Below are 14,300 nucleotides of genomic sequence, written 5' to 3' on the forward strand. Positions count from 1 at the left end.
ATCCTCATCTTTGTAGCGGCAACCTTCTCAGCATTGAACAAACTTTCTTTCGCTTAACCAACTGCAATTGGATCAATCCAAAATAGCAAACATGATGTCTTTTGTAACGAGGATCAGAATATATAAAGCCATTCGTTGCCTTAGACTTTTTGAAAACAACATGAAACTCATCTAGTAATGTGACAGTTTAGAATTTCACAATGCAGAACAGATTTTGTCAATATCAGTAAGCTTATGGTAATCTGTTTAGAGAAAGCGGCAGCAATTGAGATAGTACAGTCTATCACCATGGAAAATCCTTACCATTCCTACATTGAACACCTTAGCTACATAGTAAGCAGTTATTTCCATGATAAATGTAAGCAAAGCAAGATCCTTTCGCATTATAAATCAATGACAAACATTGGTCTTCTTGCATTTCAAATAAACATCATCATGTTCTATCTTCTTTTCTACACACCACATTCAGAATCTGAAAACATGCTGCCCCACCCTTTTTGAGAATTCCAATCACCAATCTTGTATGACATAGAGGCAATATGAAAGGCATGAGAGTTATCCCATCTACATGTGAAACACACGCAAAGAACACACGAGGGAGGAAAGAAGCATCTATCCTGCCTACTGAGACTTCTGATCTTTTACAAACTTATCTGAAACTGCTCCATTGCCGTTTTCTTTCTTAAAATCATCTGCTTCAGCTATATTCAACTCACGTGCCTGCACAGAAAATATCATTTCAGACAAACCATGGCAGGAGGTCGATTCTTGGTGGGATTATAATAGGTGGAGAGTTACGTTTGAACCCTGCACTTTGCCAATTTAAAAACAAAAATAATGATAGAGATGGAGGGCAGGTGTAAAATACTAAATACCAGAAGGAAAACAAAAATCAAATTGCCGTTTTATCAAATATCAGTATTGAAAGGCACAGATGACAAACGCCACGAAGAATATGGAAAGAAAAATAGGCAGAAAATCATTACAGTGGAAAAGAAGTCTACCTTCAAAAGATGCTCCTTACGATAGCGGTAACCCTGGATGAGCATAAAAGCAAATGAAATTGTTAAGCAACTAAAACTAAATATGAAGTCATCCTACAACAGCTACAATTATCCTAAGTCATCCTCTAACTCTTTTTCAGCTGCAGTTCTCTTAACAGAAGCAATTAGCTCATAAAGACTGATAATGTCCATTTCAATATAAATTTTGTGGTTCTTTGAATAAAGATGAGACCATAAAAACAAGGCCATCTCCATTTAAAGATGCATACCAAAATTACTGGAAATAATTTTCCAATATATAGGCAGTAACTAACCTTATCAGTCCCGTATAAATAATCACAGTATGTGAACACTGAGGCAAAGTTGCTTTGACTTTGTCCTCCTACATAATGATGGTAGTCATGATACTCCGCGCCTCCATAGAAAGGAATTAATTTGGTAGGAGTCCACGGAAAGTCATATCTGTACAACCATCGATAAAAGTAAGATAGCTAGAGCAAGTACCAATCTAGGTTTAACCTGGAAACTGAAAAATAAGAATTAGAATCCATATATATATATATATATATCAATTGAATGAAATACAAATGCAACTAATGATTGTATGCCATCAATGTTGTATATCACCATCCTAACACAGCTCATTCGTAATACCATGCATACAAGACCCACAACCGACATATTTCATGAAAAGTTAAGCAACAGGTAATATATAAGGCCTAAACTAACTGATAAAGAAAATTCCAATGACAAAAGTGAGCATTTAAACTATGTTCCTTCCTGGAACTCTGGAAAAATAACCATCCAGGCAGTGGAATACCTGGAACTTATAGCTATAGGTTCACTCTTAAGTCGAGAAATTTAACATCTAAATATGATAGACTGAGAACTGCACAATATATCAATTTTCTTCTTCCTTTTTATGGTTGAAGAAAGTGTAACTAGGTTCAGTATTTACTATTTACAAATGTAATTTTGATCTTTGTATTTGTCAAGAAAAAGAAATATTACATTTTGTAAATTATAAGAATGAGTTTCTTGCTCATTCCATTGGTCTAGGAAAGTCAAAGAGTCAAAGACATGTAAAGAGCTCTTCTTGAGCATATATGTAAATATATACTAGTCTAAAAAGGCCCTCCAAGACAAGCTCAAAGAAGTCTGCAAACAAAACACTGCAAGAAGGCAGTCATGTCAGCCTCAAAATATATTTAATGACACGTCGGTTCAGATATGGAGACACAACAGTTCAAGATGACATGTCAGCTTATTTAGGGAGACGCAACAACTATATATACCCAGCTAGGGTCACCACAGAAGCTCGGATTTTCAGACATGCTCTGCAACTTCGGTCAAGTACAGTGCCTCTGAAATCTCGGTCATAATTACAGTGACACCTTCGCTGTCCTCTCTGAAATCTCGGACAAATTTAGTGTTACAGGAATCTCAGATGGAGATGATATTACAGTGTTTCGGTTGGGAAAAAGCCTGTGGTTCTCGGATGGCTATTTCAGGAGCATACACTCTTGTCATAAGTATTACAGTGATATGTTCACAGCATGACAGTGACAAGGATGATCTCGGTGGAAAGGACACAGTCATGTCCTCAGCATCATTGTGATTATGATAACAGTCATAATACTAACGAAGATGAAGATTTCAGTACAGCTGTATATATATATATATATATATATGGAGATCTCATTGATGAGATAAGGTTCTTGGTAAAGGTGAAGCATTGGTGCATCAAGTTCTCAATGAAGGCGTAGCATTGATACAGCAGTAATGAAGATCTCTATGTAGGAACAGTCATGGTGCAGCAGTGATCTAACTGAAGGAGCAGTCATGATACAACAATAATGATGATGATCTCAGCAGTGACAAAGAAAAGGATTGGTGTCTTGGTCTTGGAGTGGCCTAGTAGGTCAAGGGTCACGGTCTTGGTATTCATCAATTGGAATCTCTATAAGAAGAATTACGTGTGGGTTTTCCTCTCCAAGAGGGAGAGGTTTTGGCCTTGGCAGAATGCCAACTTCTTGAGTTCTTGTCTCTTTGTTTTTGGTAGCAGTTTGATGAAGTAAACACTCACACTAATAATAAGAAGAAGATCAAGCTAAGATAAATTGTAAAAGCACTTCACAAATTGTTATCAAGTCTAGAAGAATCTTACTAATGCTAACTGCCCTAGATTCTTCAACATGGTATCAGAGAGATGGTTAAGGAAGGGCAGAGAAGAGACATGCAAAGATCTGTCTTCGAGGAGATAAGACAGTCTCTCTATTCAGTGCCTCTCTACACAAAGACATCACTGTCTCAATACAGTATCATAGATACTTCACAGTCTCGGTGCTTCCAATGATGAATGCCTTAATGTAACAACAAATGATACTTCACAATAATGCTGCATGATCTCAGTACACAGGGATGCTTTATGTTTCGGGCTCACAGTGATATTCTATACTACTTCATGATTTAAGGATGCCACTACTGCAAGAACAATAATAGTCTCGGATCTCCTCAAGAAGAATTCAAATCGGTGGCATTATAATCTCACTTCGTGGTGTCAAGATCACAAAATACAAATATCTCACACAGTTCAGTTTCTCATACTTACAAAATATCTTGGTTTTGCAGCATGCAGTCCTGGTGACATATACAGTATGCTGAGTATTGCATACTACCTCGGTAAAGTCACATTTTGGAGATAATGTTGCTAAGCAAAACTAGGATAAATCTACTTGGGCTAAAGAAGTGTTAGCTCCTCTATTCTGGGCAAGCAATGCTAAGTGCCATAAAGAGATGATCAGTATCTACACACTGCTGCTAATACTCCACAGTCTATTTATGTGTCAGCAATACAGTACCATATATCAATAACCATAAAGACCTGATAAGGAGTCAAAGTGCCTTAGAAGTTAAGATGATGAAGCAGTTTCGAACATCATAATAACATATAGGCTGGAGCAGTCTTTGTCATGCTTGGTGCTGGACAGTGCAAGGAGTCTTGAGGTTTTCAATAATGCTCTAGCAAAGAATCTCATTCAAAGAAGCATCAAGGTAAGGATCTCCTCTTCATGTGCCAAGTAAGTATCTTTCATGGTTATGATCTATCTTTGATTTAAATGACTTCGTTTTACAAATCGATATGCTGGTCCTTGCATAAGGAGGATAGTCTCAGTCCTTATAGATAGGTGAAGTCATTGAAATAGGTCTCCTTTGAGTTCATGAGAAGAAACTTTTAAAGTTCTCTCACTTAGATAATATTGGAGGCTTAAAAGAAGCTGAAAGAAGAAAAGATGATCCTTAAAGGACAACATCAAATAGAGGAGAAAAAAAAGAAAATTCATGCCACTGGTTAGGATGGAAGGAGCTGAATGGATTCCATGATAAGAGGGAATAGAATTCTTTAAGTTAGCCTCTCTCTATAAGTCTCTTTCTAGGCTCCTAGATCCTGCATAGAATAAGACTACAATATGTTATAGGATGTGGTGTAACATTATGGAAGTATTAGAAACAAGATCTCGTGACATCATCACGAGGGTGACTATGATCACGAGGATAAGTAAGATGCCTCTGTCAACAACTTAGGGTTTCTATGAAAGAAGGCAAGTTGTAAGCAACAACTTTGCAGAACTCAAACATTTGAAGAATGCTCATCATGCAACAAAAGGGAAACATCTGTTGGATAGGGATCTTTAAGATCCTCAAGATTCTCTGATGGAATCTTCACTAGAAGATTCACTGATCCAGGGATGAAGCAAGTGTTTCAATAGAAACTCCAACTTGTGGAGTTCATGAATAATGATATGATGACGTAAGAGCAATTCAAGGAGTTGAAGATCTTTCAATCAAGGAAGTTGCTGAAAGAAGCCTAGACAACCTAAAGGTAAAATGAGGTATGTATACTTGTATTTAAGTTTTATAATGTCATGTCATATGGTTGCAGATCAATACTTCTATCTTGAGAAGCATGATCAAAGGAAAAGGATCTCCTCCTCTGAAAGGATGCAGAAAGACATAAGTCACACCAGATGAAATCAACATAATATGTCCTCATATGAAATATGAGGTGGTTGACTACAATTACATAACTCTGATTAGTAAACTCTAAAAGGACACCTGGGAATGGAATGTGTAAGGAAGGAAGAGATCGTGAGATATGCAACCCTGATGAAGACAATCAACATCCAAAAAGATCAAGAAGACTTGACTAGAAAATCTCCCGGAAAGATATGAAGACTCTGATGGAAAAGATGTAGACCCTTGACAATGGATATCTTTGGGAGATGTGTCAACGTGAATGCAGGATGTTGATACCTACAAGAAGATGTCATGATGAAGAGCCATCATAAGGTATGAATCATGATTTTATTTAATATGATGTTTTGATTTCTTGAATAATATCTGGATGAGTTCATGCACGGCTACTACAACAAGACTTGTAAGTACAAGTACAACTAGCATTCATGCGGTGGATGGAAACTCTTGAAAGAAGCATGGAGAGAAAAGTAGCCATATGAAGAAGGTTCCAGATATGTACCAAGAAGGCCACCTTCCTTGAAGAAAAGAATGACATGGCGGAATAAGAAGGAAAGTGATCGATGGATGGTGCCCTACCAAGAAGAAGTTCGAACAAAGACTTCATGACATCAAAGGAAAGAAGGAGATCAAGCAACTGGAGGACCCACGAAGAAGAAGTTGTTGATGAATGGACAAGTCCCTAGCTAAGAGGGAGTTATAACAAGTTACCAATTACAAAGGAACTTGGACAAGTAACGTGTTAGAGGATACTTGGGCATGTCTTCCTCAATTGAGAGGAAGAGATAGACACAACATTCTTGTCTTCACTTGGGAAGAAAGAATGGGAGGATTGGGTAATCATCTAGCATCTGATACTCTTTGAGGATGTGTAGGGCATCCAAGACAAGATTAGGCAAGCGGACTGATATTCTTTGAGCGCTGGGAACCCAACACAAGAATAGTCCTAGAAGGTCATACTCAGTGAACACCCGAGTGGGTATGTACCTTGAGAGACAATGACTAAGGTGTCTATAAGTCATTGGTCTCGCCAACATTGTGCTCTGATCTATTGAGAGATAACAGTTGTCAGTCAAGGCCTTGTTGTGGAAACAATGTTGGTTACTATGATGCTATATAGACGGGATTATGTTAATTTTAGGTATGTTCTATGCTTAGAGCAATTTACTTCAATTTTTCCATTTAGCTCAATATCAATTCCATATTAGCAATCACATCAGCATGATAGTAAAGTGCAGATAGAACATAAACATAAACATCAGAAAACAAGCCAAGACAAGAGGACACAAGATGTGGCGCCAGCCAGGGAAAAACCCCAATGTGGGGAAACCATTGATCAAATCTTCTTATAATCTTCAATAGTTCAGCAGAGAGAGAGATAGTACAAAATTCAAATACATAACACTGATATTTATGACAGCAGTAGCAAGATAGTCATTCCACTAATGATGACAGTTCTGAGATGCAATCCTGAATTGCCATGACAGTCTTCAACCAATGATAGTACTGAAGCACGTCCCTTGACAGTGAAGAGCTGTTGATCCGATGATGGCACCTGTGGCTGTATTAATCTTCCTTCATAATCTCCCAACAGTCCAATAGAGCAGCTCTAAGAAACCCTTGCTATGATGCTATGGCCTATGGCCTAGCACATAGCAACACAGAAGTAACTGTCTTTATAATCATCAATGCTTCAAAATGTTAGCATCCAATCATTTGAAGACAGCCCTACAATGTCTGAGATAAGTCTGAGTGCAAACTCCTTTACCAAACAAGTTTACCTTATGACTGTGACTTCCACTTGCAAGCATTCCCATACCTGGAACAGCCTTTATCATAGTGCTAACATCTACAGCAGTGAGCTGTCACCTACAGCTATGCTGAACCTTCCTTTGGCTGTGACTTAGCAACCCTTCTAGCTGTGGATGAGAGACAGTTCAAAGGTCTTCCATAAGCCTGCGGCCAGACCTCCTCATTGCTTGCTAAGGTTTCTACGTGCCTCCCTTTTGCAGCATATAAAACACTCATTGACATCGTCCTAGGGCACCCTTAAGAGCTGCAGTTAGGAGCCTCCTCTAGCTGCTATGAGTCTCCTTAGATAGCATGTAAGGGTCACCCTTGAGGACTGCGACTAGGGCAACATAGAGGCCTGCGGATATAGAGCCTCATACATCAGCGGATCTGGGATCTCCTTGAGTGCATATTAAATCATACATTGACTGTGTATAGGAGCCCTTTCTTGACAGCGTTTAAGGCTTGTCTTCCATAGCAAATTAGGTCTCCTTTATACAGTCATTCAACTGTGTTTATAGGGCTGCATTAGTCCTCCTATTTTCTGCGGCTAGGGCATAACAAGACCCTCCTTCCTCTGCGTCTAGATGACTTCTCCTAGGACAGCATTTAGGGCATTTAAGGACAGCATCTTAGGGTCTCTTATAGACCTGCGTTTAGCCTCTCCTTGCTGCATTTCCATGACTGCATTAAAGTCTTTATAACAGCGTTAAGGTTTCTCCTTCATGACTGCGATTAGGACTTGCTTCATTGACTGTAAATTAGAGCAGTGTAGGCACTCCTAGAAGACCCTTTCCCCTTCACGTCTAGGACTTCTCCCTGACAGTAATTAGGGCTCTCCATGGCAGCATATAATAACTTGTGTATAGGACTCCTCCATGACAGCGTTAGGGTCTAGGGCATCTCTTCTAGGGCAGCATATAGATCTTCTCCCAAAGACAGCGTATTCTCCTAGAGACTTCTCCTTCCACCAAAACAGAAACAAGTGGAGAGGAGGAGATAAAGTCTTTGTTTTTGGTAGCAGTTTGACGAAGTAAACACTCACACTAATAATAAGAAGAAGGTCAAGCTAAGATAAATTGTAAAAGCACTTCACAAATTGTTATCAAGTCTAGAAGAATCTTACTAATGCGGATGAATCATGATAGTCACCATCTGCAGTTAAAATGTTTTTTTGTAGGTGATAATCTGGCATATGACAATTAGGTTAAACTTCAATATTGCAGTTTGGCATTTGCTCTTTCAGCCCAACTCTAATTCTTATAGAGTTAGCAAATTTGATCATCCAAAATTTAGCCATGATGATGACAGTACCGTAATGTTGGAAAGTACATCTTTCTTGATTCACAACGGTGATTCATGGATTGTTGGAGCCTTGGTGAAGGCGTGCCAGAAATGCTACATAACTCACTTCATGCATTTCCTAAATATATGTACAGCCTGTGTTATAATGTTATTAAACTAACACGATATTAATCTATTATAGATTTTTCTCATCAATAATTCACATTCTTCTCATTGGGACCAAGTTTCAGGTTGCACTTCTAATGAGAGGACATTACAGTCTGTTATTTTAGGTACAGCGACATTCCAGTGCTAGTGCCCTCAAAGCACGAGGGTGCATCAAAGTGTTTGTCTTTTGGTTCATATCATGAATATAGATTCTTAGAAAGTGGCGAGTGTGCAATCATGACATGACACAAGTAATGGTATCATAGCTCTGCTATTTTTAGATGCTGGTCGCTGGCCCAATTTTCACCATAGAATTGTTTCCTTTCTTATAGTATTAGATGTAACAGGATTGTCGCTACAAAATATAGCACCTCACTAGAAAGCCTCACTAAGCACTCTAGATTAAGAGCAACAATGAGATTAGTCACCATAATCACCTTAGCAATTGTTTCCCTGCTATTTTGTACTCAAATACTATCCCCACAAGGGAGGCTTCCCCAGCAAATCTTAGGAATTAAATTACCCAAGTGCTTTCAAGCTAAATACCCCCTAAAAGTTCTATTATAAACTACACCCAAGGATAAATGTTCAATAATTAGGATTCCAGGTGAGATAAGATGTAATTTCAAGACAACGAGTTCAAAGGAAACTATGGCTATATCTAGAGGGTTTAGCAAATCCTGGAAAGACTGAAATAGGTTCCCAAACACATGTTATCCTAAATTACAAATCGTTGTTATAAACTAGGGCTTTAATTATCACAGTTACAGCATGCAAATATTATAACATCAATAACACAAAGTCCAAAATTAATAATAAACAAGTGAGAAACAAAAGGCTATTTAATGAGTAAATTAGGAAAAGGATTACAGCAATTTTCAATGGCTCAAAAAATATAAAACAGCAAGAAAATTCCTAAACGTCATCTCTAACTACTGGCTGAAAAAATACATAAAAATGATATTTATACTTTTCCAATTTAGTGCATGCAAAGTTTAATCCTACGACTATAAATTCCAAGGTAATTAATGCTGAAAATTGCACATTTTGACATCGCTTGACGCTAATTTACCTAGAAAACATTAAAAATAAATAAAATTTTGAATTTTACTTTTGATATTTTAAGGGATTGATACAATAGTGCACTAGTACCTTTCTCAATAAGAACCTCTAACTACTGGCTGAAAAAATGCATAAAAACGATATTTATACTTTTCCAATTTAGTGCATGCAAAGTTTAATCCTACGACTATAAATTCCAATGTAATTAATGCCGAAAATTGCAGATTTTGACATCGCCTGACACTAATTTACCTAGAAAACATTAAAAATAAATAAATAAATAAAATTTTGAGTTTTATTTTTGATATTTTAAGGGATTGATACAATAGTGCACTAGTACCTTTCTCAATAAGGACTAATGGAATCTAAAGGAAAAATTCTATGGAAGAGGATTGATGGAAGCAATTTAAGGAAAAGAGAGAAGGCTACAATGAGGTCTCTCAACTCCTCAAACCCTAGCAACTTTCAATCAAATTGGAGGCAAAATGGAAGGAAGAATTAATTAATTCCTCAACAAAGACTTGATAGTAATATTTATAAGGAGATGTTAGAGACATAAAAGATTCAACACTTTGATGAAAATTGCCAAGCCAAGGAATAGCTCCCGAATGTTGGTTTTCTATTGAGGTGAATATCATTATATACAAGTAGAATAGTGACCTTTGGGATTCCAATTCCAAATTTCCAAGGTATTTTCCTATTCTAAATGATTGAATTCTTCTATTTACATAATTACAGCCGATTCCTGAGGATTAATTGTCTAACATTTCCCCCCTTAACTTGAAGGGTTGTTTGTGAGTCCAAGTTGTTGGAAAATCAGAGAGGCAGAAATGTTTTCTTATGATGATAATTACTTGTGATATTCTTGTGTTCTTATTAACTTTCCTATGTTCTTCTTTTATCTTTGTTTCATTGAGCATTTATCAAATACAAAACATGAAGATTGGGGACACCAGATGTAGGCGGACAGCCAGGGCAAAACCCCTATACAGGGGAAAACCCATTCAACAACTCTTCCTTCAGTAGTTTCACAAGACAAGACGAGATAATCCAAGACTCTTTGACCTAGACACAGACTTCCTCCAATCACCAAGTCAGCCCTTCCTTCCTCTTCAGATGATAACCTTCCAGCAGCAACTTTGACCTAGAACTTCGACCTTGCAGCAGCAGAACTTCGACCTCGTAGCATTAGAACTTCAACCTCAACAACAGCAAAACTTCGACAAAAAATAGTAGCCCAGTAACTTCACAGGAGATAGAGAGAGATAGCCCAAAAACTTTGATCTTGTCCTTCTCCTGCAATTCTCCATCTTCTCTAGGAACTTCACACTTTTTTTGCTCCTCCTTGTGTATCGAACTTGTTGAGTGAGTGAGCAAATTTATCGAACTACACTTCTATATATAGCCTCTTATGTGGGTTGAATTACCCTAATGTAGGTCAACTTCATCAGGTAAGGGTCAACTTGGTGTGGAGGTGACAAATGACTTATTTGACTCAATAATTATTATTTTTACATGATTCAAAAGCCCAGTAAGGGTCTCATAAAATGGACAATGACTCTAATGACTCCAGATAAAACCTAGAAGTCCTCAATGGGGACTTTGACCTAAAACATGATGACCCAAGCATGAAACCCATGCTTTAATAAGTCATAATAATAATAATAAAATTTTCTTTTTCTTTTTCTTTCTTTTGATAAATACATTTCATTATGACTCAAATACAATTATGAAGACCAAACCTAGTTACACTCTTCAGCACTCCTTCTTAACTAGGGAGGTATTCATAATTACACATATATTTACAACTACATGGAAGATATCAAAACACATGAAGTATGAATAGTTTAGGCACACATGGTGCCACAGACTAGATTCTTGACCAGGGCAATCGATCCAGGTGGGACTAAGATGGACTAAAGCTTTCAGCCACTCTAGGTACCATCAGGCTTACTTACTAACCATTAACCCATGGAACTAGGTGCGTAATTCAAGGTCAGAGTTGTATGACCAACACCACCCTCCCTACTTCAGGAACTAGACATCAATACACAGGCCCGCTAGATGTCCTCCTAGGCATTTTGTATTACACACAATACCTCAACACTCCCAGTTATTCAAATCAGTAACATCAAATCTTTCCCAATCAAACACGTCAGTAACATCAAGCATGCTTCCAAAACTTCAAGAGATTTACCTAAACAACCACAACCCCAATCAGTAACAAACTTTCAAATACATAAGTAAACACAAACCTTTGGGGTCTTCAGACATCTTGATGTTGCCTTGATTGTCTCAATTTATCATAGCAGGACTTAGAGACTTCCCAAACGAATCTTGATAGAAGTTTCCTCAACCATACAGCTTCCTTTCCTACTTCACAGCAGCAACATATTCTACAACTGGATCCTACTTTCCTTCTTTCAGCAGCTCCTTAATATACATTCTCCAATTTCTTCTTCAAGGTATCCATCATGACTATAATATGCCCGCAGGACTTAGAGACTTCCCAAACGAATCTTGATAAAAGTTTCCTCAACCATACAGCTTCCTTTCCTACTTCACAGCAGCAACATATTCTACATCTGGATCCTGCTTTCCTTCTTTCAGCAGCTCCTTAATATACATTCTCCAATTTCTTCTTCAAGGTATCCATCATGACTATAATATGCCCTCCCTCTCAACTTTGAGATATACCCTTTCTTTTATCCAGGCTCCCTCTTAACTTAGGGAGATCAACTACTTTCTATGGCATTAGAGAATATTTCATGGCTTCAATCCTTCTTATCAAAGTCATCTTGATCATCATCATTTATATAACTTCCTTCATCATGCTTGCCAATCAAGTCAACTTTTCTTACGAATATCTTCAACATCTTGAAGATTATTATCTGCACAACTTAGACAGCAAGTACAACCAAATACATAGAAGTATGAAGCTAACTATATTAAAATCATATATCAAATACCCATATTTAGTTAGGTTCATAATCAGCAAGAGACTATACTTCAACTTCTTGCTACAGTTTTGTTACAAACCCTAGATCACATCAATAACTCAATCAATATATCAGTCTCATTATATCTAGGGTCTCAATATTTCTTTCAGACTCTTCTATGATATATTGCAAACCCTAGAAGAAATTCAAACAAGTACAATTCTACAATGCGTCTAACAATTTTCAGAATTTATATGATAGACTTCTACTAAGATTTAACGCAAACCCTAAATTCCATCTTTGAAATACTAAGCCTTAGATATCAACAATCAAAACCAATCATAGCACAATCTAAGGTTTCAACAATATGACCAACTCTTTGTAAGCACTAGACTTTATCATCACATCTCAAACAATAATACCATATCCTAGAATATCAAACTTCTACTAGGGCTTAGTTACTGTTAGACCAGGAGGTAACTCCTCAAAGTGAATTGTATTTTTTGCATTAACATGGAACATGAATATATACATGGAGAGGGAGACAATTGAGTTTCATCTCCCAATGTCGCTTCGTCTTCCAATTCCCTTTATTTTCTTATTTACATTATTTACATGGATTTACCTAATCCCAAAGATTAGGTGTCAACATCCCCCCCCCTTAATCTGAAGGGATGTTGATGAGTCCAATCATCATTCTAAATCTTTCAGCCTTTTCTCTTCCAAGCGCTTTGGTGAAGATGTATGTGATCTGCTCATTTGTGGAACAATGGCATAGGTGGATTGTCTTAGCCTCAACATGATGTTGAATCAGATGGTATTTTGTATTGATATGCTTCGTTCAATCATGGAACTTTGGGTTCTTGGCCAACTTTATTGCGGGAGTGTTGTCAATCATGAGAGGGTTGAATGCACTTGTTTTTCCTGCATATCTTCCAGAATTTTCCTGAGCCACACAATTTCCTTTGTTTTTTCAACTGTTGCCACATATTTTATCTCAGTTGTGGAATCTGCTAGAACTGATTGTTTGCGTGACCTCCAAGAAACAACTCCTGATCCAAGAGAACTTACATAACCTAAAGTAGATACCCCGGTGTCTTTATCTCCGTCGAAGTCTGAATCAGAGTATCCAATCAAGATGAAGTCGCCCACCTATGTATACTTAAGTCCAAAGTCTTGAGTTCCCTTCAAGTACTTTAGAACCCTTTTCGCAACAGACCAATGTCCCTAACAAGGTTTTTGCACAAACCTAGAGAGGATTCCAACAGCAAATGAAATGTCTGGTCTGGTAGTAGTCAGGTAGTTGAGACTTCCTACAAGTTGTTTGTACTTTGTTGCATCCTCAAATTCTTTTCCTTCAATGGATGTGAGTTTTAAGTTATGTTCCATTGGAATAGTCAGAAGATTGCACTCAGTCATGCCAAACCTGTTCAACAGATCTCCAATGTACTTCTTCTAAGAGAGGAATATGAACTTTGGATGTTAAGTTACTTCAATACCAAGATAGTAGTGAACATAGCCCAAGTTTTCCATTTCAAAACCTTTCCTCAATTCCTTCTTTATGGATGTAATGTAGCTTTCATTGTTCCCTGTCATCAAAAGATCATCTACATACACCACAAGATATACCATTGTTTTGCCAACTTTCTTGACAAACAAAGTTGCATCATCAAGATCATAATGTTTGAAGTTAAGTTTCAGAAGATGCTCAGTTAACTTCTCGTACTAGGCTCGCGGAGCTTGCTTGAGGCCATACAGGATTTTACAAGCTTGCATATTTTATGTTCCCGACCATTCACAACAAATCCTTCTAGTTGGGACATAAAAACATTCTCTTTCAGATCTCCATTTAAGAAAGCAGTTTTTACATCCATTTGATGGACTTTCTAACTGTTCTGTGTTGCCAAAGCAAAGAGTGTCTGAATGGTAACCCATTTTGTTGTGGGGGAAAAGGTCTCCTCATAGTCAACCCCTTCCTTCTGTGCAAAACCTTTTGCCACAAGCCTAGCTTTGTGCT

The 14,300-nt window shown here is 37.5% G+C and overlaps 1 protein-coding gene across 1 annotated transcript in view; it reads right to left on the minus strand.

Annotated features, from left to right (window-relative positions):
- Positions 1-327: 327 nt before the first annotated feature.
- The window catches only part of LOC149259736 (very-long-chain aldehyde decarbonylase GL1-10-like), a 98,771-nt gene continuing 84,798 nt past the window's right edge, over positions 328-14,300 (minus strand). Inside the window, exons 3-5 of the mRNA XM_089419084.1 lie at positions 1,319-1,466; positions 1,005-1,037; positions 328-720 (exon numbers count right to left, since the gene is read on the minus strand). Of these exons, the coding sequence (XP_089275210.1) occupies positions 622-720; positions 1,005-1,037; positions 1,319-1,466 (280 nt within the window). The 3' untranslated portion in view covers positions 328-621. The remainder of the gene's footprint in view (positions 721-1,004; positions 1,038-1,318; positions 1,467-14,300) is intronic.

The sequence above is a fragment of the Pinus tabuliformis genome, chromosome 6 (genome assembly GCF_031772625.1).
Source record: "Pinus tabuliformis cultivar Carrire ecotype Pingquan chromosome 6, CPIR1, whole genome shotgun sequence".
Lineage (NCBI taxonomy): Eukaryota > Viridiplantae > Streptophyta > Pinopsida > Pinales > Pinaceae > Pinus > Pinus tabuliformis.